The sequence below is a fragment of the Wasmannia auropunctata genome, unplaced genomic scaffold (assembly GCF_000956235.1).
Source record: "Wasmannia auropunctata unplaced genomic scaffold, wasmannia.A_1.0 LD336090.1, whole genome shotgun sequence".
Taxonomy (NCBI): domain Eukaryota; kingdom Metazoa; phylum Arthropoda; class Insecta; order Hymenoptera; family Formicidae; genus Wasmannia; species Wasmannia auropunctata.
Window position 1 is genome coordinate 2,200,698 of NW_012026800.1, and position 26,205 is coordinate 2,226,902.

General features: G+C 41.3%; 2 protein-coding genes across 3 annotated transcripts in view; both read right to left on the minus strand.

Moving 5' to 3' along the window:
- The window catches only part of LOC105447887, a 40,829-nt gene extending 29,050 nt beyond the window's left edge, over positions 1-11,779 (minus strand). The window contains exon 1 of the mRNA XM_011686151.1: positions 11,742-11,779. Coding sequence (XP_011684453.1) covers positions 11,742-11,779 — 38 coding nt within the window. The remainder of the gene's footprint in view (positions 1-11,741) is intronic.
- A 10,228-nt stretch (positions 11,780-22,007) lies between these two features.
- LOC105447888 (CD151 antigen) overlaps positions 22,008-26,205 on the minus strand; it is a 7,850-nt gene continuing 3,652 nt past the window's right edge. Inside the window, exons 1-7 of one of the 2 annotated variants that reach the window (XM_011686154.1) lie at positions 24,932-24,950; positions 24,733-24,830; positions 24,450-24,644; positions 24,019-24,189; positions 23,752-23,844; positions 22,936-23,076; positions 22,008-22,492 (exon numbers count right to left, since the gene is read on the minus strand). In XM_011686154.1, the coding sequence (XP_011684456.1) occupies positions 22,445-22,492; positions 22,936-23,076; positions 23,752-23,844; positions 24,019-24,189; positions 24,450-24,644; positions 24,733-24,810 (726 nt within the window). In that variant the 5' untranslated portion in view covers positions 24,811-24,830; positions 24,932-24,950 and the 3' untranslated portion in view covers positions 22,008-22,444. Of the gene's footprint in view, positions 22,493-22,935; positions 23,077-23,751; positions 23,845-24,018; positions 24,190-24,449; positions 24,645-24,732; positions 24,831-24,931; positions 24,951-26,205 lie in introns of those variants that run through there. The other variant, XM_011686152.1, reaches the window with a different exon arrangement.

Consider the following 26,205-nt stretch of genomic DNA (forward strand, 5'->3'; position numbering starts at 1 on the left):
GCCCCCTCGCCCCTGTTCTCCCCCGCGCACTCGGTTAAAAGCGAGGACAATGACGCGGACAATAGCCCGTTACACAAGTCAACCGGTGGAAAAATTTCGAGAGGCTAAAGAGAGAAGCGCGGGCGAGACGAGCCGTAACGAGAATCCCAGAATTGTGCCGGCGGTAGCGCGTGTGGAAACCGCGACACGGAGAATACTATACTATGCGTTCGAGCACGAACAGATAAAGCAGTCCTCCTCCGAAACACCGTTCGACGGTGCGCATCGCGTCTTATAACGCGCGCTGCGCAATCTTTTTATGCTTTCTTCTATTTTTTTTTCCACGAAATTTACGACGTTGCGGAAATCAGCCGGCCGTTGCCCGTTGCACTCCTTTGTCTCCCCGAACCGACGACGACCGCGAGAGTGTGGCCGAATGGGAGAGACAAGCGAGTGTGTGGCGCTGTAAAATTTCAATTGGACTCGATACACGCGCGATTATCGGGCCGAGCAGTCGCGCTTTCACGGGACCGTAAATCATCCAGAAAATATCTGGTTGCACACGCGCGCGATTATTGTTGCATATCGAGAAATTCGCCGACGCTCGCGTCGCGCATTGCGCAATTGCGCGAGCTGTGACTCTCGCCGTAACGAAAGTGTATCACGATCGAGTGTTTTGTTCTTCCAGAGGAAAGAGAAAGAGGGGCAATGAGTAAATTTCTAAAATCGGAGATATTTATGGAGAGTGGAAGTCAGGAAGTCGCCACTGGAGAAACGTGCGTTTAGAATAACAAGCGGCTGTAATAGCGGCGAAAATAGCGAGCTGCTGTCTCAAGCGTTTATTCTAACGGTCTTTCCGGGCCGCGAAATCTCGCGAGTCGAAAATCGCTAAAAGTGAAAACCGTGAAAACTCTCAGACGGTTCTCCGTTGAACGGTGAGGGGGAAGAGGAAGCTAACGGCCGCAACTTTACGAGACTTTACGCCGCTTTAGAGGCGCGTCGCGGCTGGATGATGTACTCTAATCGCGCGAGCACGAGAGAAATTTTGCATTCAGTCGTCTCGCAGCGCGCAATTCGCCTCGCGAGCCGCGAACTTTCACTGGCACTTTCATTACTCTCGAACGTAACGAAACGGCCGTTGTCATGAAATGATCGCGCGCGCGCGCCATACGTGGAATTATACGGCGGGCATTATACCGGTCGCGGTGCGCGTAAAGCAAAATGGAAAATCGCACCTCGGTCGGCCATCCGCCTCGTAATTGCGGCTCCGAGTCACTCAAAACAACTACGGTTTTTCAGCGTGATTTTTAGTCGGTTTTTTTTTCGCCCCGTTCAGCTCCAATCCGCGCGCCTTTCACTCTTTAACATTTTGTACCGATCTTTTCCAAGCGTCATTAGCAGAATATTTCTGAGGTGTATGTTTTGCCGATCGAGTATTTCATTATCTTTGACACCTGACGTGTCTGACATGTGACATTTACAAGCGGAACCTTTAAATATCTACAGCTTTCGCACGTTTGCGTATAATTAAATTTTCGAGTTTAATTTTCACAACGTTTCAATATATTTAATATAAATGATATGTAGGGATATAACGTGAGGGATTGATTATTTCTCAAAGTCGACATTAACGTGCGGATAACCCAAGTAGGGATAATGTACACGTATCCTTTCGATACGCGGATGTCGATATTACACCTTACGATGTAACGACCTCGTGCAAGCGGAGCAAGGGTTGTCCGCCTAGAGTGGCCGAGATAATCGCGCGGCGAGCCGCTCAAAGGACGAACGGGGGAGCGATGCGGATATGCGTGCACCTGTGTGTGCGCGAGCGCGCGTGCACTAAGCCAATTTAAATACCACCACACGCCGGATGGTGGATCGCGAATCCTTGCTTTTTCCCCGCGTTCGCTCTATCCGATGGTAAACCCGCCCCTCCCGTTTCGCCGCATAATTACACGTGAGTTAATGATGACTTACGAAGTGCAGGCCTTCGCCCGTTTGTTTAGCGGCACCGATACGGTGGATATGGTACAGGGATATGTACAGAGTGGCGTTAAATTAAAAACCGCTAAACTGTAAAGTACGCTTCTTTTTATCTTGATGAAAATATTTTATCCTCCACACTTATCACTTCTAAATTAAATTCTCTTTTATAATAAAGTTGCGGTAAAGTTAATTTAAAATTAGACAGCATTTTATCTCGCTTATTTTTATTCCTGTAGTTTTATTCATTAAACGGCCTATCTTTCTCCATCTCTCATAATAAATTTCAACGTTTTCACTAAATCGAATTATGAAGCTAAAAGAAATTCACCAGCATTCTGACGGCAAAATTTCAGAGTCGCCTTATAAACATATACACGCGCGTCGAGACCGACCGCGATGCTGTTGCATTAAATTGCACGGTGCTAATCTCGCGCAGCGTGCTCGCTCGGCGTAATTCCAGCGGTCGGTGTTTTCTTTCGTTTTCTTTTTTTCGCTTTCCTCGACGAGTATCCTGTCGCGTTGAGCGAAAAATCCGCGAGTCACCGATCCGCAAGTCCTTTTTCCGCGACACGGATCCACCTGCCTGCCGGATAAGAGGCGGAATGTCGACGTGACTGACGGTACATGCCTGACGATCGCCTCGTCAATCGACGGCTCGATGATCGATGCTCCGCCGCGGCCGATACCTTGTATACGCGACGACGTTAGCACAAAGTGCGGGTTCCGCAAGTAGCCGAGCAGCTATATATGTATACACGCGGACTCGCTTATTACTCACGCGGCTAAGTCCCGTAAGTAACGATACACTGTAAGCAAATTAGCGGTGGCCGCGTTGCGCATACATTGCCGAGTCGAATGACGACGGAAACACGCGAGTTTTCGCAATAATCAATAATAAACCGCGACGCGCGGTTAAAGTCCGAAGGGAATTACACGCTCGCGAAAAATTTTCCGTTGCGCGTCGCCTTTAAAAATTGCCGTAATTTAGAGATACTCGGGCCGCTTAGAGACCACTTTGGTGTCACCGATATGGAGATATATTCCGAGGTCGGTACGCAGTACGGGGGACGGTGATGCATCGAACGGCGCGGCGCGGTCGCCACGGCATGTTAACGATTATGCGCTACATTTCTCATGGTGGGCAGCGGCAGCGCGATACTCTGGCCGCGCCGACCAGATAAACAGAGGATCTTCCCTCGGGACCCCCCCGGTGTTATGTCTTTCGGGCAATTATTGAATTAAGGCGTGCAATTAGGGCGCGGCATCCAACGACGCGTAATTATATCAATATAATATATCGCGAACGTTAATTCTAATGGCACTGTTAAAGCAGCGCAATTTATTTACGGCGATTATGGTGGAACTGTGGTTTTTACTGCGGTCGACGTTACTCAGTCGTTCTCGAAGAAGGCGAGTTGCATAAAATTAAATAATATTCATGCTTCAGTTTTTTTTTTTCGCGATTCGTACGTTACTCGCGATAAATCGCGCATGATGCATTTTGATGTCTGAATTATCATATTCGCGCGTTCTTCTTCTTCCTTTGCTCGAAGGGATGCAAGTAGGACAACACTTTTTCTCCGTTTATCGCCGCTCGTCCTGAATTCGCCGCATGGAATTGTAAGAAAGTTATCTCTCTCCTCTCTCTCTTCTTTCCCTCTCATTATTTTTAATTTTATAATACGCTGCTCGATAAAAAAACAGAATTGTGAGTATTTTACATCCGAAAACGGAGTCGTGTGCGGTCATTTCACACACAAACCCACAACCACATTGAAATTACAATCTCTAGTACCCACAAATTAAATACAAAAATGCCGCGTCGAGTCTTCTTAACACGAATTTATTCGAAGAAAAACACATAAGGAACGCTAATTTACACGGTCCTAATTTAGGCACGCGAGTCGCAGTCGATTTGAGAAAGCCTAAGAAGCCTCGAGATTATCGGGCCCGTATTCGATTAATTCGGCCGTCTCGCGCTATCGCGAGGGCGCGCGATTTAAGGTATCGGGAGTCCCGCGCGGTACCCGGTTACGAAAAGAGACTCCTTTAGCATCGCATCGCTTCTGCATGCGCCTCTCTCATTATCGTCCTGCCTAATGCATAAGTCTGCCGCTAATGTACTGTTATTACCGCGATCGTATACAGGCTGTCGGTCGTAATGGCCGCGCTCGGTGCATAATCTCACTTCTCCCTTTGTCATCGTTTCGGCTCGAACGGAACGCCCGAGTAGTCTCGTCGAATCGATGAATGTTAATCCGGCGTCAACGAGGCGACCGAGGCACGTTTCGAACTTTGCAGACGACAATTTCAATTTAGATGAAAAAACAGTGCGTTTACGAAAGAGATAATATAAAATAAAAATAAGGGGAAAGTGAGAAACAAATACCTATAATAGGACGCAAAGTGCATAAAAACGGCGAATGTCTCCTGCGCGTAATAAAATCTCGAATAATCTTCGAGCAATTTCAAGAACGTGAGAAAAGCGTGGAAAAACGCGACTTTGCACGTGGACGCGCGATTACGCGAAATGCGTCCCGCTGATTTACATTTCAAATTTCGCAAGTACCGTACCGAACGGTGTTCAACGTGAAAGGAAACCGCGAGGGAGACAATATTGCATTTATAATTTTGCTCACATAACTGTTTTTCTGGGAAAACCGCGATTTTGCTCCGATGATATAGGGAATTAACGCGTCAAATAACTTTGGATAACGGCTCAGTCTCAATGAATATTTTTTTTTTTTTTCGGAACCGTCAGCTTTCTTCTTCGTTTGCATGTAAGCGAATGTATTGTTTAAGAAGTAAAAGCGAAACGCACGTCGCACGTTTAAAGAGGGGCAGTAAAAGTAGACGATATATCATTACTCCACTCGTATAATATCGCCGTGCGCGTACATTCCAGTGAAAAACGGTTGTTCCAAAATACGTTAATAAACGCACGCAGTGGCGAACGTCGCTAGGCATATAAGAAGTCTCTCGACCGCATTAATAACACGACCGTTAATCTAGGAATTACCGGGCAATATTCCGCGGCAGTAAAGTTTTTATCGTGCAAAATTATTCGTGCTTTTACTTTAAGTGCATATCCAACTCTCGGCGACTCTAATTGCGGCAAACGCGCGCAATTGGAGAGTAGTACGGAATGAAACAAAAATTTGTATATTGAAATCAGCTCGCGAGGAGAGCGGAATCGCTTTGGAAAGGTGATCCGCTTCCGCGCGTGCGAGTCGAGAGACTCGGCGGACGGGAAACGTTTCGGAGGGCCTCGGGGGCCGGCATTAATAATTCCGTGAAAAGAGACGACTGAAGTCGAATCAGGAAGAAGAAATTGCGACGGATTGGAATCGTTGCAAAATCGGCGCCCGCTCGCTTAGCGAAGTGCAGCTCCCTGCTCGCTCTCGAGCTCGAGCGACTTCCTCCCCCGATCGATCGGTCTTCCGGGTTCGCGCGAGAAACCGCCGGCGACCGATAACGCCAGAAGTAGGCTCGGCTCTCTACCTCCAAGCCGGTCGAACGCCACGCGTTCGAATCTATAGGTATACAGATGCATACCGTATATGTGTGTGCACCGTATGCGCGGTTAGACCTACTTTACTCGGTTGAGAGATTAGTTTGAGCTGCAGCGGTCGCAACAAAAACACGAGGCGTCGCAAATGTTTCGATTTACTGCATCTAAATTATGCGCGCGATTTTAATCTTGCCGCGGATAGTAAAAAAGGCGAGCGCTCTTTAATTCTCAATCAGCGGCACCGTAAAAAAAATTCCATTTCGCTGGATATCAAAACGCATATCGAATCACGATCGCGCGGTTGATGGCTATCCCGCGTGTACATATGTAATATACATCACTAATCCCGCCATCGGTCTTCCGAGGTTTCGCCCTAAAAAGTCGATAAACGTAAGTAGCCTCATTTGGCGATCGGATAAACGACGGCCGTATCGCGACTATCGCGCGTACGGGGAAGAGCGTTTTACGCGGTCGAACGAGTCGCGCCGCGTGCGCACGGCAGGAAACTTTAGCTGCCGGGCCGGCCTCGGTCGTTTTCTACGAAACGATCGTAGAGAGGAGACGGGAGAGACTTTGAGATGCGTCCCGCGTGCATGCCGTGGATCTCGGAGCGGCGCGGCCGCGCGCTCTCCGGTGTTTACGGATCCCTTCCGTACCCATCGATCTTCCGCGTTCTGCAACCAACGGCGGCGGGGCGAATACGAAGTATACGAGTATTGTTCTAAGAGCAACAAGGATGCGACGCGGCCACGGCATGCCGGCGCAAATAGTGAAACACGCCCAGCGTGATCCCGCCACGGGTTATCGTCCCGGCATTAATCCTTTCAGGCCTTGCCCGATGACGATCGCGCGCGCCCGGCGCGGCGTGCGCTAGTTAAGCGAAGCGTTGCAGGAAGAGTTCGTTATACAACTTTGTGCGTCGCGGAGAATTTTTCGAGGGGCTGTCTTTCGGATTTCTAAGTAAAGGAGAGAAAACGATCGGATTTTTTTTTTTCTTCGACAAGTATCGCAGAAACTTCTCTCCTTTCTCAACGAACATCCCGTCGTGTACGTTACATACGTGTAAGTTTCTCAGACCGCGTTTGGGAATATCGATCACGCAGGTTCTCCATACCGGTTACCGGAAGCTATTACGGGAAAGAAGGCAACGGGGCCGCCGCGTGCCGGCGATAATTATCGGATTCAGGGGCGAAGTTCGCGTATATACGAACTTCCGCCTCTTCGGTTCTTCCGGGTGAGCGGTAAACGCCCGAGTCGTCGGTAATCGATATCGACGACCGAGTGAAACGAGTTTCGGCGCGACGGGTGAGAACGGGAGGGGAGGTACAGTAAGAGAGAAAAAGATAAAGAAAGAGAGAGAGAGAGAGAAAACTTCGTTTTCTCGCGCTCGCGGACGAATCGTGTAATCCTATAGGAAACCCTTGCGCGCACTCGAGTTTCACCTTGCAATTCTCTCGGCGTTACCGAACTTCTCGTCCTCTTGTCACGGATAGTACCGGAGGCAGTTAAGCGATCGGCCCGGCAATGACGAGTCCCGCGAGGAGTGCAGTAGCGCGCGGAACTTCTACAGCCGAGTCGCGCGCGCGCGAGCGTGAATGCGCAGCGCCGTGATCGAATGCGAGCACGGCAACTCCGTGGCCTTATTCTTTCTCGCGTGGCGAAGTGTCACACTGTTTGTCTCTCTAGACCAGAGAGCTAGAGAGACCGGTTGCGCCGAAGAGAAAATCCTCTTTTTCCGTATACTTTTCCGCCGCGCGTTCGCTGCTCCAGTTCGCCGCAGCGTGTATGTCTCGGACCGCGGCGGAACCTCCTCTGCATCGCGGAGCTTTGTATAATTGAGATAGTACCGGCTACGTGTGGAAAAAGGACACGTAAGCCCGTTTCGAGACTCGGGGAGATAAAGTTCTGAATTTATTTTACAGTTAACGTTAATGGAAGTTGGAAATAGGCGCTACAGGTAGAATATCTACGACGGTAGAATAAAATCTTTAAACATATAGGTTTTCCTGAGAGCCAGATCTGTTTTTACTTATCAGTTCTTTCAGCCGAAGCTTTATTTATTCTTTATGCCCGAATGCTATTCTTTGAACGATCAATATAGCGTCGCGTTAATGTGATTTAGTACACAGAGAGAATTTGTTTTTTAATTTACTCTGCAAATCATGTTAATTGTGGGACAATATAGTATTTAGGAAAATTTTACTGTGCACTATAATAAATTTGACAGTAGTAAAATACAGTAAAATTTATTGTAGTGCACAGTGAAATTTGCCTAAATACTATATTGTCCCACAATTAACATGATTTGCAAGGTAAATTTAAAAAAAAATTCTTTCCGTGTAGGTTTATTTCGCATAAAATAGTTTCGTGTGTAAGAAGCTTCTCTTATGTGTATTTATACAATATATATACATAATATATGTATATATACAATATCAACTAGAGGACGTACATTACGAATAAAATGTAAAATTTCACAGATTCATTACCTTAAAATATCTTAAGATGGATGAGCTAATAAAATAGATATTTAATTATAGATATTATCCTGAAAATTATATATTTATTTATCGTGCATATAAAAGCGAATTTCGCACAAAATATATATTACTTTCAAATCTGATAGGAATATTATCGTCACATTTCGAACATTTTCAGGTAACGCAGCTGAGAATATACCATGAAGATACAATATATTAATAATATTTGGACAATTTTAATATAAAGTACGGTACTTTAATATTTGATATTCCAATACTTAGAAATAATTTCTAGCATTTTATATTTAAAGAAAGAAAGTTTATTTTCTGACTTCTTACATAAATTATTAACTTAATTAAGTCATTTAATTAAAGTTTATTATAGAATTTAATGTTTCAAATATTATATATTTAATTACATTTTCGAATTCATTACTTAGAAATAATGATACATAAAATATAAAAGAAAAAAATCAAGATAAAATTACAAATAAAACAGTGTACTTTAACAAGCTTTTCATATTATAAAAATTATAAGTATCTTTTTCTTAAATATCTCTATGGTAAATTCACATTCTGTGGACGATGACAATTGGACTAATATATTTAAATATTGTATATAAATAAAATAAAAATCAATTGATATTTACATGTAACAGCTATTTAACAAAAAAAGAAGAGCACAATACAGACTCTTTCACAATGTAACTACCAATCTATAACTCAGAGCTGTGCTTCTTCTTTATCCCATCTATTAGAAAGTCGAAAATATGACAAACTTGTAATCATAGTATAGAAAGGAATGTTATATAGTTACATCTCTAATAAACCTCATAAAAGTGAGGCATATGTGGGGTGAGGGATCGAACCCGAGACCGCCGATTACGAATCAACGTGCTCGCGCACTGAGCCACTCGCTACCCCGCAGAGTCACGTGATACTTTGGAAATATTAATTCAACATAATCAATAATAATATTTTAATTAATATTAATTAATATTTACTAATTAATAAGTATGTTACTTTATTTTCCCTCTTCCAGTCTCTTCGAAATTATACATACCTATTCTTAAGATGAGATTTGTATCTCTTGAGCTTTTTTACATTTTTAATATATTATAAAAATTATAAGTAACATCTTTTTCTTAAGTAAAATCTTTAAACATATATATTTTCCTAAAAGTCAGATCTGTTCTGGCTTAGGTATCAGTTCTTCCTGCCGAAGCTTTATTTATTCCTTTTGCCCGAATGCTATTTTTTAAACGATCGATATAGCGTCGCGTTAATATGATTTACTTCCCAGTAGTTTTCGCATAAAATAGTTTGGTGTATAAGAAGCTTCTCTAATATGTATTTATCATAAATCCGAATAATTCTCAAGACGTTCACGGATACCTCATGAAGGTCCGTGAATACCCATTGGATACGTTTGTCTGCTATACGAGCGGCGGTTCTCCGAAGCGGCGCTGTAATTTACATGCTCGCAAATCGCTTTCGCAATTTTGTTCGGACGTGTCCGAACGTTTTTTTCCCTTTTCCTTCCTTTTTTTCCTTTATCCCGATCGTACATCTGGCCGAGGATTATTCGCGAACCGAGAGATCGCAATCACGGCCGTTCGTTTCGCGCGGCATAACGTCGTCGTATCCCATGAGGCCTCCTCTCCTCGTCCATCGACACCGTGTCATCCGATAGCCGCAGGATATACGTGCCTAGCCGAGGGAGAGGAGAGGAGAGAGAAAGAAGATAGAAAGATATATCGATTGCGCGGCGTCTCGCCTTTTGTATGAGTTCGCGCGGCCGACCGGCCGGTCGCGCCGCGCCTAGAGATCCGAACACGGGGATGCACTTCGATGCGCGCGCGAGGCGGAGGGCCGGAAAGATAGGAGGGTAACGCGGCCGGAATTAATGCGGAGTGAGTAAGCCGGCTTGGTAGTCGCGCCCAGGGAAAAAGGGATTTATGCACCGCCAGCGTTGATAAAATATATCCTGCGGCCCCGAGGAGATATATGTGTACACACCTCGCGTCCTCTCCTCTCTCGCTTCGACTTCTCTCGCCTTGCATCTCGCGTAACTCGCATTGCGCGCGCGTGTGCGAGCTTGCGTTTTTCCGGCGCGAAGCACCTTCTTAGTCCTGTTGCAGCCGTCTGAGTCTGATAAATAGGACTTTGGAGGATCAATAATTTGATAATCCAAATGAACGATTAATCGTGGACATACCAGTGTTATCAATACGTCCGTAGATTTATATTACAAATAACAATCGAAAAAAAAAAATAGACATCGCGCTCGAAGGATGTGACGCCTAAAGAAGAATGCAATTAGCGTTTTAGCAGAAGCGTAATTAGCGTTTTAGCGCAAGATCGCCAAAGAAGCGGAACTCGTCCCGCGTGGTGTCCGGTGAGATGAGAAAGAGATCGCCGAGGTGGGGAACGGATATAGAAGGGGGAGAAAGAGGGAGAGAGACGAAGAAGGAGGAAAAAGGGGAAGGAGAGAGAACGCCGCGCACTTAGGGCCTTTCGTCACGGAGAGACGGAGGCGAGACTGCAGAGGCGAGAGCCGAGAGCCGGCCGCGCGCGGTCAATGGCTGCGGGTATCCGCAGGTTCAAGGAAACCGGGGCTGCTGGTCCGATTCGACATCGTGTCGCGTTCCCGGGGAAACCGAACAGGTGACGCGCCTGTGCGCCTCTGTGAAAATGCAGGTTAATGGAATGCCGTTTAAGTAGCCTCTGCCGCACGGCTCTGCAGCTCGCAAGTGCATACGATTATACACCGCGACTGGATTCTCGAGAGTCTTCCACGCTCCACGGCGCGATCGGATAGAGAATTGTGCCGCACCGCGATCGAAAACATTACTTCCGACACGTATAGAACTCGTTATAGAGATTTCCAGAGGCGTAATTTATTCCGCTACAACGAGATGGAGAACTCGCGCGTAGATAGAAAACTCGTAGATACAAACTTGCAATGCGTGCGTGTAGATATTTATTAAATAAACAACGTGACGTAAAACTGGAATTTTATATAAAAGGATCGTGAAGGAGAGAGAGAGAGAGATGGAGAGAGTACTTTTGCTTTTTCCTTATTTTTGCGACATTGATCACGTGGGCAGAGTGACTATTTGTCGAAACAGTGTGATAGAACAACGAGAACTGAGAAATGGAGAGGTTTTGAATACCGATTGTTTCTCGTTTCAATTCTAATGAGGCAACGAATCCGATTGTTATGGACTCTTTCATAAGCACGCAAGTCTTTCCACAATCCACTCGATCGTTACGAACGAAGTAGTAATTTTCTCGTCATTTTAATTTTACAAGCGAGGATGGTAAAATCTTCGACGAGGCTGTGCGTTAAACGTGAAAATTCTTCGATGAATACGTATACTGCATGCACGAGATTAACTCCGAAAATTGGAATTTTTTATACGAACAAATATGTCGATCGTGTGTAGCGCTAATATTTACACTTTTGATAACATCAATTTATTTTTGCCAACTTGACACGCGATTTTTCAATATCCTTGTGTGTATTTTGGCGACTGCACGGGGAGTCTCTCCATGCGCTCCTCTATCAGCGCCGCGACATAGCAACGAGCTCATCGATCGGTCACGGAGGCAGCTTTTTGAAAGCGCGAGGGAACCACGAGAAACCCCAACCGGACGACGACACCGAACGGGGAGGACGCTTCCTCGTACATACATATGTGCGCGTGCATGCGTGTGCCCGCGGGTGTGTGCGGGTGTACATTCGCGTCGTATCGATCTAATAATTCTTTTTCTCATACCGATGCATGAAGGCGGCGGTTGACATGTTACTATCCATGGGGTGGTTCCATAAATCCCGGCCGGGCCCCGCCAACCCTCTCTCGACGACGGCACTCCCGCTCGCGCGGTGCTCCGAGCTCCGCTCCGTCAACCCTGTCCTCTACGATACGACACCGCGACCTCGAGGCGACCTCAGGAAATCCACAATCGGACGGGAGGATCCGACGCGACGCGAACGCGGCTGGCAACAACGACCGGTAGATAGAATCGCTCTGTCTCTCTTTTTCTTTCGCTGCGAACACCTGCCTACGTCGACCTGGACAGGTTGAGACCGTCTGCCTGACTGAAGTCAGAAATGCGCACTAGTCGGTTTCCATGGTGGATGGTGGTGGGCCGATGGTGGTGGACGGTGGCGCCGGTCGAGAGAAAGAGAAAGAGAGATAGAGTTGGAGGTGGAGTACTGGTGGAGGTGGCGGTGGCGGTTGTACCCGTGCTTCGAAGGGGGGCGACTGGTGGGGGCTTTGACAGAACCGTCTGTGCCGGCTGCGCACTGCGTTCTCCATCAGAGGCGATGGCACAGACCTTAAGGCATTGTGCGCATGATGGTGCTGGCCGAGAAACCCATCGGATTGACCCATGGGTATAGGTACGTGGAGTGTGGTCCAGCTAGAGGCCGAGACTAGAAATCGCCGCGTGACGTGGAGAAACCGCGGCACTAAATTTACATCGAGCAATTTATTAAATTCCTTGTCAATAACAAAACAACCGCTTTTTAAATTAGTCTTGCTGTATATGTAATTACTATACTTTATTAAATAATTATGATTGGGTGGGAAATTTTCGATATTTTTGAAAATGTTAAAAGTTATACAACTATTTTTTCAGAATTTTTTCAGAATATATATATGTATTATATTATTATTAAGAAATTGTGATCTTGATTTAAAAATGATACACGGAAGATGATGAATACAGATCTGAAAATAATTTTTTTAGACCATCAAAATAGTTTCGTCGAAAATTCAAACTGGTTATTAGAATAGTAAAACGTTTTTACAGTAATACTCATCATTTTTAAGTTTCCAACGAAGTTATTTTGATAATCCAACAAAATTATTTTCAGATCTGTATCTGCCAAATTTTTTGATCTTCCGCTAAAATTGTTCTTTTCGTGCAGATTTGTTTTAGGCTACAAACTCTTTTTCTCTCTTTCTTTCTTCTTTACATAATAATTTTTATCTTTTCTATTACAGTAATAAAAATAGCTAAAAATCCTCAAATTATTCTTTTTCTCGCGTACAAAAATAATTAGCGTGCTCTTTATCTTTCTAAGCTACTATAATAATTTCTTTGTACATACAAGAGAAAGTAATGTATCCCCAGTAGTTTGTTCTTCGCGAAGGCGCGGCACTTAAGATGCAACTTCTTTAAACGTGTTGTAGCGTTTTAGCGTAGGTTTTTCTAGAGTCTCCTTTATTGTTCCGTCCGAGGGATCTCACTCGCGACTCGCGATTTTTGCTTTTTACTACTGGTTGGGAAATGTTGGCACACGCGATACAGAGCTCCGTTGAAAATCGCCATTTTTTTTTGCTTCCCATTTATAAGCTTCCGCAGTTCCATTTTCATCTGGTGTACATACAATCGCCGCGCGGGCGCTCTCGCCAGGCATTCATTTTATTCTTTGTCTCGCGTGTCTTTTTTCGTATCTCTTGTCCTTGCTTCCGTCCTTCGTGCTGCTCGTGCAGGATGCATTTTTGCACGAGAGAATCCGCAGCTGATGTAATGGCGCGCGATTTGCGTCCAGACAACGGCAAAATGGCAAATATTTGCCAATTCGTCGTCATCACGGTTTCTCCGAGCGTTGGATCTTCGATTTTTCTCACACTGCAAGAGAGCGTGCGACTTAAATATTCTGCAAATCTTCTTTGCAAACGCCTCCTTGAAATATAATTATATGTATATATACGCGCTTATTAAATATCTATATATACTGTCCTTTATTTTTGGCAGATTATAAGAAATATAAGAAATAGAATCAACTTACGGACGCAACAATTCAGTTCCGTCGAAATTGAATCGAAATTTGATCGCGTCCATTGGAGCACCTCGCGCGCGTAGTATCGATCGTCCTTTCACGATGTTTGCCGGGAGGGACAATGACGCTAACTCGTATAATTGTTCGTGGCTATATTCTCGGGCTAATTGCATTGGCCTGTTCGTGCTAGCTCCTCTCGCCGCGGATGACGGGGTGCAATTTAATTTAAGGCGAGCGTCTGACTGAAGTGGGTTCCGGAGTCCTCGGTTTCACCTGGACGAGTTTCGGTTTCCCCAGTTCCGGCGCATTCAGAATTCAAAGCTCGAGGACGAAATCAATAGTACGCAGATATCGCGCGCCTCAGCTATTTTCCTCCCGTGTTCCCCCTCCACGTCCGCTTCCGGTAATAAGTTCCTCGGTTGCGCGGTAAAGTGTGCCAACGGAAAGAAAAAAGGAAAAGAAAAGGGTCGGGGATATTGGCGAGCCTCGAAAACCGAGGAAATCGGATTTCCCCGTTTTTCTCGGATGAAATGAAAGTCGCTCTCTGACGTTCGGAAAAACAGCTCGCCCAATTTTTCCTCGAAGGAACCTGCAAAGCGCCGCAGAATTTTTCTGTCGCGCTTTATTAATACAAGTTATTATTAAAATATTTTCTTTTCATATAAACATAGATATACGCTAAATAATTTATACCATTGACGTGAATATTTCGCTTACGTTATAATTTCGCGTTAGTACAAAAAGTTTTGACGCTAACGATTGAAGTGTATTTCGCCTAGGTTTCTGAGATAATTGTAAGATAGGATTGGCGCGCGACGATGAAAATATCGCGCTTATTAAATATTGACAGCGCATAATCACTCGACGTGCGAGTCGTCGGGTGAGAGAGTACGGACAAAAGAACGAGAGGGAAAAAAAATACAGTCCGTAAGGACGGTGCGCGCTGCTCATCGTGATCGGCGCGGCAGAACGGACGGCATTATTCGCGCAGCACGTAGCGATTCCATTCGTCATTGTCCGACATCCCTTTGTAACGTTACACGAGGATGACTTTCGCGGCATATGGTCTCATTCACCGGTGAATCGCTGCAGGCGTGCGCACGGCGCACGTGCGCAATGCCCGTATATCGCATTTTGAAGCAAAAGTCAACGACTGTTCGGGATTCCTGAGCGCCAAAAAGTACATATATATATGCGTCAGAGGTGTACAAAACGGCGTCTACAATGAGACTTAAGATTTAAGAAAATTGACTAATCGCAATTGATTATATTCTTCTCACGTGAAATAAATAATTGTCAATTTTCTTAAATCTTAAGTCTTAAGTCTAGACGCCGCTTAACGTCGCAAACGCGCCGTTTCTAATGCACCATCAATTAAAAGGAAGAGCGGGACACAAGCGTTTCTCGCGATCAATATCGCGAAAGCGAACGCGCGCGCATTCGAAACGACGTAATTATCCCGCGTGGAAAGTCAGCTAGGATTTACTCGTTTATCATTCATCGAGAACGAGGCGACCATTTCGCTTTACCTTCCTCCGATCCGTCGTGCCGAGGCGAGGGTGCCGAGTAAACGAGACGCGAGCGAGAGAGGGTGTCGGGAAAACGCGGATGTGCTTGAACGCTGGGGACGTACGATGGGACGCTCGCGTGCGAGCGGGAGATTCGATGAGACGGAATAGCAGCCAGTCACGTCTCGTCGCGAAGACACGCACAGGGCTGACGCACACTGAGGGGGTGAATAAACGGGGGTGGCTCTTCGAGAGTCACTCTGATGATACACTGGAAATTACGCACGCGAATAAATTCGCGAGACGCTCGCGTCGGCGAAATTGGATTTAATTCTTAATATAATTATTATTATTGTAATCATGTATTTTTTATTATAAATTTGTCGACACGAGTCATGACAGAAAAAATTAGTTCTAGCTCAATTAGTTCTAGTTCTATTAGTTCTAACTCAAAACTTGCCAGAAAGGTAAAAATAAAAGTGCAATTTTTTATTATAGATACTTTTAATTATGATAATTATAATCTATATCTCACTCATTTGATTCGATTTCTAGTTTTGCTTATGAGAGGAGTGATATTGTGATAACATTTTGACGACGATTGTACCGTCTCGGTACAATGCAAATCGCGACAATCAATAATCGTTAAAAGAACAGGAAGGGAATAGAGAGACGATTGAACGATGGTAATTTACTTTGCTCATTTGTTTAGCGAGGCGCTTGAATTACAAGCGACTCATCGTGCTTCAGTGCAACGAAGTCTAATTGCAAACAACATCGGAGTGTAAGCAAACACATAGCGGAATCTATTAATATATTTAAAAATAAAAATAACGTAACATTTTTAATGAAAATTACATACAGATTATATAGAAAAATATAAAACACAGATTATATAGAAGAATATAAAAAGATTCTTCCTAAATAGTTTGATTTTACCGATCGAATTAATTAGGATCGAAGTTTTTAATATTGATCTCAATTCTGTGGAACTTTTTATCCATAAATTTTTTCAATTTTTGTCTTTTAATTATTATTTTTTTATTTCTTGCGTATATACATACATAAATTATAATTCTCAAAAGCGAAACGCAGGTAAATTTTATTCTCTGCATTAACGTTAATTTCGGCATGATAATTGCCTATTTATTGAAATTTTAATTACAAGGAACAAAATATTCTGTATGCGTTAAATTTTATGAAATTAAAACAATTCACGACGAATTGAATGACATAGAATATTCCTTTATTGCATGCATTGCATAGCGTGCTATTACGTACAGTATATATAGCATAGGATATAGCATTACAGTACAGTGGATGTGGAGCTTTAAATTTTTTATTGGTTCAAATGTGATTCGTACAATTATCGTTGTCGGATTGACAATCCGAGAATATGATTGATTCAAGAGACGGAAAAAGCGTAATGTATATCCACTAAAAAGTTAAAATTCGTACATTGATGTAATGATGTTTAGTGTATATTTCTTTTACAATACAATTTACATTACGAACATTTTGTAACGGTTGACATTAGTTGGCATAAACAAAGCTCGGTGCTCGGCCGTGCGCCGACACCGTGCTATTATTCGCTCACCGACGGTCGAGCACGCAGCGGTGCTTCGTGTATCAAAAGGCAATCATGCTTTGTGAACAATTAAAGACTTATCGCTGACTCGAATAATTAACTTTTTCGATCAACGATCTAAGCGACATAATATAAATATTTATCGAAGCGAGCATTTCGAACTAACTGTTACTTGTTATACGTTGAAGAGTTGCTGCCGAATGCGGATCTAAAAATTTTTGAAAGTTTGCGACGAAACTAACTTTTGTGATCACTCTTAAATATTTTTTATGGCACATATACGTTTTTGCATTAGATAAATTCGACTGGGAGAACTAATAAGCAAGAACAGATCTGACTTTCAGACTAAAATATATGTTTAAAGATTTTACTTATAAGAAAAAGATATTAATTATAATTTTTATAATACAGTAAAAATGTAAAAAAGTCTAAGAGTAAAAAAGTCTAAGAAATCTAAGATGTAAAAAAGTCTAATATAAAATAGTTTGGTGTAAGAAACTTTTCTTATATGTATTTATACAATATATACACGATATATGTATATATACAATATCAAAGTGAGAACATACGTTACGAATAAAATATAAAATTTTACAGATTTATTACCTTAAAATATATTAAGATGGATGAGCTAATAAAATAGATATTTAATCCTGGAAACCATATTTTTTTTTATCGATCATCATATATTTGATTATTCTGGCAGAAAAAGCTCCGCACTGAAGCTTCTGCATGAAAAAGAAAAGTAAGGTTATAAAAATTATAAGTATTTTTTTTAAGTCTTTATGGTAATTCACATCCTATATGACGATGACAATTAGATCATTTACGTAGTATACATAAGTGAAATAAAAATCAATTAATATTTACATATAAGAACTATTTAACAAAAGAAAAGATTAGCACAAATAAATTTAAAAAATTGAAAAGAAAAGAAGAGCATTCTAAAGACTCTTCCACAATGTAACAAATCTATAACTCATACTAATTTTACATCATATATTTGAATTTCAAAATGACAATCAAGATATTATAATTAATCATAGTATAGAAAGGAATGGTATGTAGTCACATTTCTAATAATCCTCGTAAAATCGAGGCGTATGTGGGGTGAGTGATCGAACTCGAGACCGCCGATTATGAATCAACGTGCTCGCGTACTGAGCCATTCGTTACCCCGTAGAGTCACGTGATACTTTAGGAATATTAATAATATTAATTCGAAATGAGAGAGAAAGATTAATTAATACTTATTAATTAATAACTATATTATCTTATTTTTCCTCTTCCCAAATATACATTTTTTAAGATTGGATTTATATCTCTTGGACTTTTTACATTTTTACTGTATTATAAAAATTATAATCAATATGTTTTTCTTAAGTAAAATCTTTAAACATATTTATTTTAATTTGAAAGCCAAATCTGTTCTTGCTCATTAGTTCTTCCAGCCGAATCTTTATTTATTCTCTTTGCCCGAATGCTATTTTTTAAACAATCGATATAGCGTCGCGTTAATGTGATTTATCTCCAATAGGTTTCCAATAAAATAGTGTAATAAAATGGTGTAAGAAACTTCTCTTATATGTATTTATACAATACGTATACGATATATGTACCTATATATCAAAGTGAGAACATACATTACGAATAAAATATAAAATTTCACAGATTTATCACCTTAATGAAATTGACGCACGATTACGGATTAGAAATAGGACTTATACATAAGTTATTATTTCGTTCGAACGTTTATAAGCGAAAATTATTTTTTGCTTATTAATAATATTTCACGTATTATATTTTACACTAGAAATTCGCGTTCAACATTGGTAGTGCTGTCGAAGGTTTCATGCGATCGTAGTATTCGATACTGACAATGCTTGACGGAAAACTTTGCGCGATCGTAGTATTTGGGTGATCAACGTACGCGCATCTACATATAATACATAATAATATTTTAATTATGGTGTACGTTGCATTTTTATGTCGATACCCGAATGAACAAATAACGGCGCAAACTGTTTAATGGATTGTCGTAATTAATTTGTACGTCGAAGAAAATATTTGACACTTATTTTATTATGTCAAATATTTTATATCGACGGCGGAGGGGCTGACATACGGAACTCGGTATTTATTTTTGGAATGTATAACTATCATTATCGACTTTTCGCCGATGGTAATCATCCTCCGCATTCCCCCCCTCGGGTACGATCTTGACGTGGTGAGATGGCTTATTAGCTTGAAGATTTGAAAATTTAAATGGGAACCTAATCGGTACCTATTGCACTTTTTTCAACGTAGTAGCGCCACGAGTCGCTCAATGGCTCTTATGTGACAAAGTATGGGAGTTGCTCAGTACCCCGAGGGCGTAAAAACTCTGATGAAAATGAAAATTGAAGCGTATAATGTAAGGGTCGAATGTAAGGGGAAAGTGATAGAAGTGTACACGACACTTCTAGTTGTCGCGTTAACGCTTTCTTTACATTTCGCTGTACCAATTTTCGCTTCCTAGAATTTTCGTTTACACTTCTTCCCTTACGTTCGACTTACGCTCCGAATTTTATTTTCACCAGGGAACCCAACGATGGGGAATTAAGCGTAATCGAACACAGCATTGCCACGAGTCGTTCAATGGCTCTTATGTGCACGAAAGAAACAATTTTGCTAAAAGGTTTAAAAGTTTGGCTGGATATAGATCTAAAAATAATTTTGTAGGTCCATTAAAATGGTTTTGTTAGAAACTCAAAAATGTTGAGCACTGCTGTAAAACGTTTTGATATTCTAACAATCAGTTTGACCTTTCAACAAAATTATTTTCAGATCTGTATCCAGCAAAATTTTTAGACCTTCCAGTAAAATCGTTCTTTCCGTGTGGTAAAATCGCCGCCGATTATAAACAGTTTGTTGCGCCTCACTTTCGGGAATGCCGTACAAAGTGTGTCGCCCGATTTTAATATAATTTGATTAAAATCGCGTTCTCGAGGATCTGCGATCCGCTGTCTCTTATCGCTGTCACTCTCGTCAGGTGGGCGCGCGCGTTCGTACCGGAGAGTCGTAATAACCTTCATAGTAGAGAGTTATTTCTTGTCGGTCCCCACGAGGTCCATTCACGATGCCTAGTTCGGACGTCTCGTTGAAAGTTTGAAGTTCCAGTTGCAGGGCTGGAATTAATTCCTGATTTTCCCGACTGTTCCCGGAAGCTGTCATTTTGGCTCTAAATCGATGATGACTTATACCATTCATACAGATGACCCGCTAAGTAAATTAAAATTAAAACAATATGTATTCTAAAAGATTTCCTTCTTTCTTTTATTACATGTTCTTCTATTAGCACTAATAGTAGTATCAGCTTTATTTTAATGATGATTATAATTAATAGTAGCGTGAATATGAATAGCACGATTAGATAATATTAATTGACTAAGTAAGTTCAACTTACAAGTTCAGTTCGCTTACTTTTGCTGTGGTTACGAATGTATATATTTCGCATTTGTATTTTCTAATCTTTGTTTTCTTTTCAGAAGCTGTTTCTACTGGGGATGCTGTCATTCTATATTAAAATTAATGTTTTAATTAGTTTAAAATTTTTAATTAAGTAAAATACATGCATAAATAGAGACATCTTATTCGAAAAATAAAGATCAACTTCGTACAGTCTGCTTTGTATAATTTACAAAAGTGACATGTATTTTTTTATTTCTGTTACGGTGAACATAATTAAAAATGTGCGGGCAAGGGCACATAACAAATTCGAGACAAATTGAATGGGTACCCCGATATCAGTCGAATATTGATAATTTTAATTATATAAATGCCACGTATAACATTTAGATAATATTTTCTAAATGCATTTTTGAACGTAACAGATACAATTAAAAGATCGACAAATTTTATTAATAAAATTAATAATTAATGTTTAATAATTATTAAACATTTGATTTATTTCTTTTCAATATTTTTCTCTTATCGGCTTTGATTTGTCTCGAACAGTTGGTACCCGAGAATTATTTGTACCCGCACATGTAACAAGCTACAACAAAGTGCATGTATTTTATTCTTCTTAAATATATCTATTTGTAACCACCTTTCCATATAAAAATCGTTCTATTCATTTATTTTCCAATAAAAGAAATATACTTTTTAATAATGGAAGAACATACTTCTGTGAATTTATATCTCGCGTAACAATTCTGCATTAAGCAGAAAAGAGGTGATTATCGTTGATTCGCTGCCAAAATGACCTCTATTGAAAGCAGTCTGAAAGATCTGGGATTCGTTCCCTCCTGCAGCAGAATCTTTGACGTTTGACGAACCGTTTAACTTTCTGCTGTGGATTAATCTAATTAATCATTTATTTATTACTAAATTACTGTGTATTATCAATGCGTTTTATAGTAAAAACTTTGAAAAGATGATCAAATAAGAACAATTTTATTTATTTTTATTACATACCATCATATGCATATCCAGGATTTTTTTCGGGAAGGGGGGCGGAAATTTATCCTTATTAATCCTGTTAAATTAACGCATTAATAGCAATTTTTTAATGAATTGTTTTATTCGATATTTTGGGGAGAGGTTTGAACTCTCCAAATTCCCCTTCTCCTTCCTTGGATACGCCCATGTATATATATTTATATATATACGTATATATATATATATATATATATATACGGTCTATTAAAATTCGATACAAAGAGCTCGGTAGAATAATTAATTTTTAGAGTATGCGATTAAAGCATAGTCGTTGTGAATACCCTTGTGTATAATATATGATTATAAATTATTGAATTAATAGACATAGGCAAAATATGGAAGTTAAATATTTTTTGATAATGAGAATCTTACGGAAAGAAATAATGTGTTGATAGGATTAGTCTAATTAGAAACTTGTTAAATCCATACGTCATACTCTTGTTTTAATAACAACAAATATTTGTTTTATCAAGATTATTTCTAATTAGATCTAATGCTATTAATATAACATAATTTTTCTCTGTAATAAACACGACGCAATTATAAGAGAGGTATAAAAAGAAAGAACTATTATAAATTATAAAATTATTGTTACATTTTATTTGATTATTAATTGTTACACTTTCACATTTAATAATTAATAATCGAACATCTATTATTATATTTTTTTATATCGATCAAGAGTAATTAGTAAAAGGATTGTATAGATGCACAATATTATATACATATGTTGTGTTTATTACGGCACAGAATATATGTAAAGTACATGTATGATTCACTAACATATATACTATAAGTGATACATATGCAACTAAATGAAAATATATATCTTAAACAATATAAATTACATACAAAATGTAAATGGTAATCGTGACGCGTAATGCTATATATATGTGTAACAAATCAGAGGGATCTGTACAATCCGGATGGAGATTCGTGTTTTTGATTATCGCGATGTAATCAATTGTATGTAACTGTGTTTATATGGCGACAAGTAATTTCGTTGATTGGTAAAGTTGGTGGTGCGAATCCTCTGAGGATTTCGAAGACTCATCATTTCCTTCTTACGAAGACCATGGAACCGCCTCAGACTATACTGTTGTCCTGCTGTCATTCTATCATCTTAAAGAGTGCGCAGGAGAATATCATTCCGAAGAACTGCAATAATTAAATCGATGTTATTTGTTAAATAAATAATGAGGGATAGAAGAAGACGGAAGAGTAGTGTTTGCTTAAACGCACACTTAAAAACGCGAGCTTTTTAAAGACCACTAATCGCAATACGACTTCAAAAGCCGGTTATGCCGCTTTCGGATAAACTATGTGGCAATTTGTCTAATGGAGGAATGTCTATATAAAGCGAACGCTATTGGTTCTACAAACATTTATCCATTTGATAAATTACCACGCTGTTTATCGGATGGCGGAACAACCGGTCGCCTAAGAAAGGAAAAAAGAACCTGGTGCGAAAATTTTTAAAATTAATTCGATCGTAAAGGAAATACTTGTTCTTGGTGCTCGGTGTAGACTTTATGGCGCGTCGAGGCTTTAATTTTCACCGAGTAGAGTACCATAAAAGATGCAAACTGCACTAAGCTTACCATGAGACATGCGACTGCAATACCAGCACCACCCATAATGGCCGCGTGTCGCTGCATGTAGATTCGCGTACCGTTGATGCAACCCTCCATGTAAGCGTTGGAGGGATTTACCGTGTCCGGGCCGGCGTTGCATTGGAATCTCTGCGAGCAGAATCACGAGACGACCATGAGAAACGACGGTTCTCCTCTCTCGCCGAGAAAGCCGATCGGAGGAGTGAAAGTGTGAGAGGCGCAAGATACGGGGCGGTTAGGACTCGGTCGATTAAGTAATAGCGGCCAAATTGACGGTGCTCGCAGCGGGGGGGAGCGGTGAGTTGCGCGAAGAATCGCTTAGGCCGCAAATAATCATTCGCGCGTCAAGTTGCAATCGCGAATCTCTAATGCGTTTTCCGAAAAGTCGTCATCGGATTTGACTGACAATAAGGAAAACTTCATTTTTTGTAAAAGCTAAGTCGGAATCTCACCTTTGGATTAAATTAAATTGACTTTGATTAAAGCGAGCATTATTAAAGCACCCAAAAAAATATTCTATTCTTTAGCAGTACTCTCTAAAGACTAAAGGATTTTCCTTTGATATTCGGTTTCAAGAAAATACTCTATAAAATGTAGACGAATATCACATAATTCTTGATCATTCACATTTTTTATAGATGAATACGTGTTATAGAGGAATATGCTTCATGTAAGATTTTTTGTAAAAATTTTTCATGTAAGGATTTTTTTGGGAGGTAAACAAATTGCTGTTATTAAATGCAGACAAAATCGGCTGACAAACTATTTCAAGGAGCGACGCGTTAAAAGATAATTGATTTTTACCTGGCCAGGTGCAATTTCTCGACAGCAGCTCTCTGGCACGTTGAGGCCGTAGCTTCCCCAGTCTCGCCAGCTGGTAACGCCGCAGCAGTGGAGCTAAAGTCGAGAATTGAATTAGAGCTTCGTTCGGAGTTCCGAACAATAATTGGAATACAAGGAGGATAAAGCGCGCTTGGAATCGTGCTGTGCCTCGAGTTTGATCGTCTGATAAAATTAACCTTTATTTACGTAACGCGTGTATGTGCGCGCGCGCGCGCGCAAATTATTTACCGTCGTCTGCGTGGTGTCCCAGGCCTCGCGAATGGATTTACGATGATCATAAAGCCGGATCGAACTCCTCATCTCTCTATCGACCGTGCTCAGCAGTTTCTCGCGGAAAACGTAACCCAGGACGCCGCCGATGAGCATAGTCACGAACAGCAGGAATACGATTATGAAGTACTGGAAAAGAGGAAAAAAAACAATATTTTATTAATCGGCCGAGTTTTCAATATTCTTTATCTTAATAAGCTTCAGCGGGCTTGACGGGCTTCGAAACTAACAATAAAATCTCAATGTTCAACCAATTCAAGATAAGCTTCTCTTTCGCGGAGAGCGGAATTAAAATTCGTTCTTCAGCGCACCAAATGACGTGAACGCTGGAAATCGAGATCGTCGGTCGAGATGTGTTCTTCTCGGTTCGAAAATAGATCAGTACTTACTGTCAAGAGCATACACTTGACTTCCCGCGATGCACCGACGCACCCGAAGAAGGCGATAAACGCCACGACGATGCCGCCAACCAGTAAAACGTAAACTGCGCCAGTCAACAGATCGTTCCCCACGAGCTCGCCTATCCATGGTACTTTGTCAATCAAGGCCCACACGCCCAAGCCGGTTACGACAATCCCGCCGATCTGGAGACATAAATCAATAGTAAATTCGATTATCTATATCAGTGCGCTGCAAATATATTATATCTTCGGCAAAGGGACTAGGACTTACGAAGATGACGAAGTTCGTGAAGAACAGGGAATATTTCATAAAACGTCCGCAGCCATCCATTTCCGTGCCGTATCCCATTCCTTCTTATCTGCGAAACTCTATTAACAGATCGACAAATGAGAAAAATGTTAATAAAATTAACAATAAAATGCGAGAATGTTAAAAAGACAAAGGCGCAATAGTTTGCAAGTATATTTACCGCTTTTCGTTATTAACAGTTAACGGCATTGTAGTTGACGGTATTTCGTGTGACGAAGTGAGAATTTGAAACGCGTTTCGTTAAACTAACAAATGGCTCTTTCTTTCTCGTTAAAATTAATTGTAAAATGCAGAATTAAGGTTTGCGTCTCTTTTTAATTTATTTTTCTTTTTTTGGCCTTTATCCGTTGTTAATTTGCTCTTTTTCTTGTTCCCGCGTTGTAAATGCGGTGACATTGAGTGGCCTGAAGATCACGAGACTCTCAACGAACGTAATTAGATGAATTTTTATAACAGTCACGTACAGTCGCTCTTAATTATGTGACACGTCTCGGTGACATCAGACTTATGTTTGGCCCAGTTTGAAGTACCTTGGCCGTCCACCATAGCCTTGACCGTATCCATAGGCGCGGGAGTTTCATAATGATTATTGAAGACTCGGGCGGGATTGAAACTGACATGAAATCCGCGGTAAGAGCGGATCTCTTAATCGCGCAATTCATGCAAACTTCACTAATTAATAAATAGATTAATGATTTAATGGATTTAATTTCGCGAACAGATACGTTACTCTAATTTTGATTAAGTACGCATTTCAAATTATTCGTTTTATTGTCCATTTAATTACATCCTTCTCAAATCAGGCGAAAATCTAATTCAATTAAGTGCTCCTCTTTCCCCATCTCCTCTCCCTCGGTCGCGCAATAATTCATACGCAGTAGAGGCCGACATCCTAATAACTATTAACGAATAGGTGTTCGTGATCAACGTGAATTTTTACGGCTCGGCAGGCAGAGTCGGCTTCCTGTTTTGAAAATACTGCGCACACGGCTCAATTGCACGCTATTGTTTGCCGAACGCGTAACAGCGTCCCGCGGACGCGCGGTACAGCGGCGGCGGGCCCGCCGCGCCGCCGTAAGCGGCCGATCTTTATCCCCGACGTACGTAAATCGTCGAATCGAGAGGAAGTGCCCGCGTGCGCACATTTTCTCACACACAGACATAACGAAATCCCGTTTCTGGAGAACGCGTTCACCTGCCGGGCGCGCACATCGCGGCGTACACCCTACGCTCTAGACCCTCTAGGGTACAATCAATGGCGCAATGCGGTTCCCGAAGAATGGCTTTTGCGCGCGCGTTGATCGCTATCGGCTCTCGCCATACGTAGTACAATACGATATCGTATGCTGCGCCCACGTAAGGTTGCATGTTTTGTAACGCATTATACGGACCTCGGTCACGCACCGGTGTATATATATATATATATATATATAT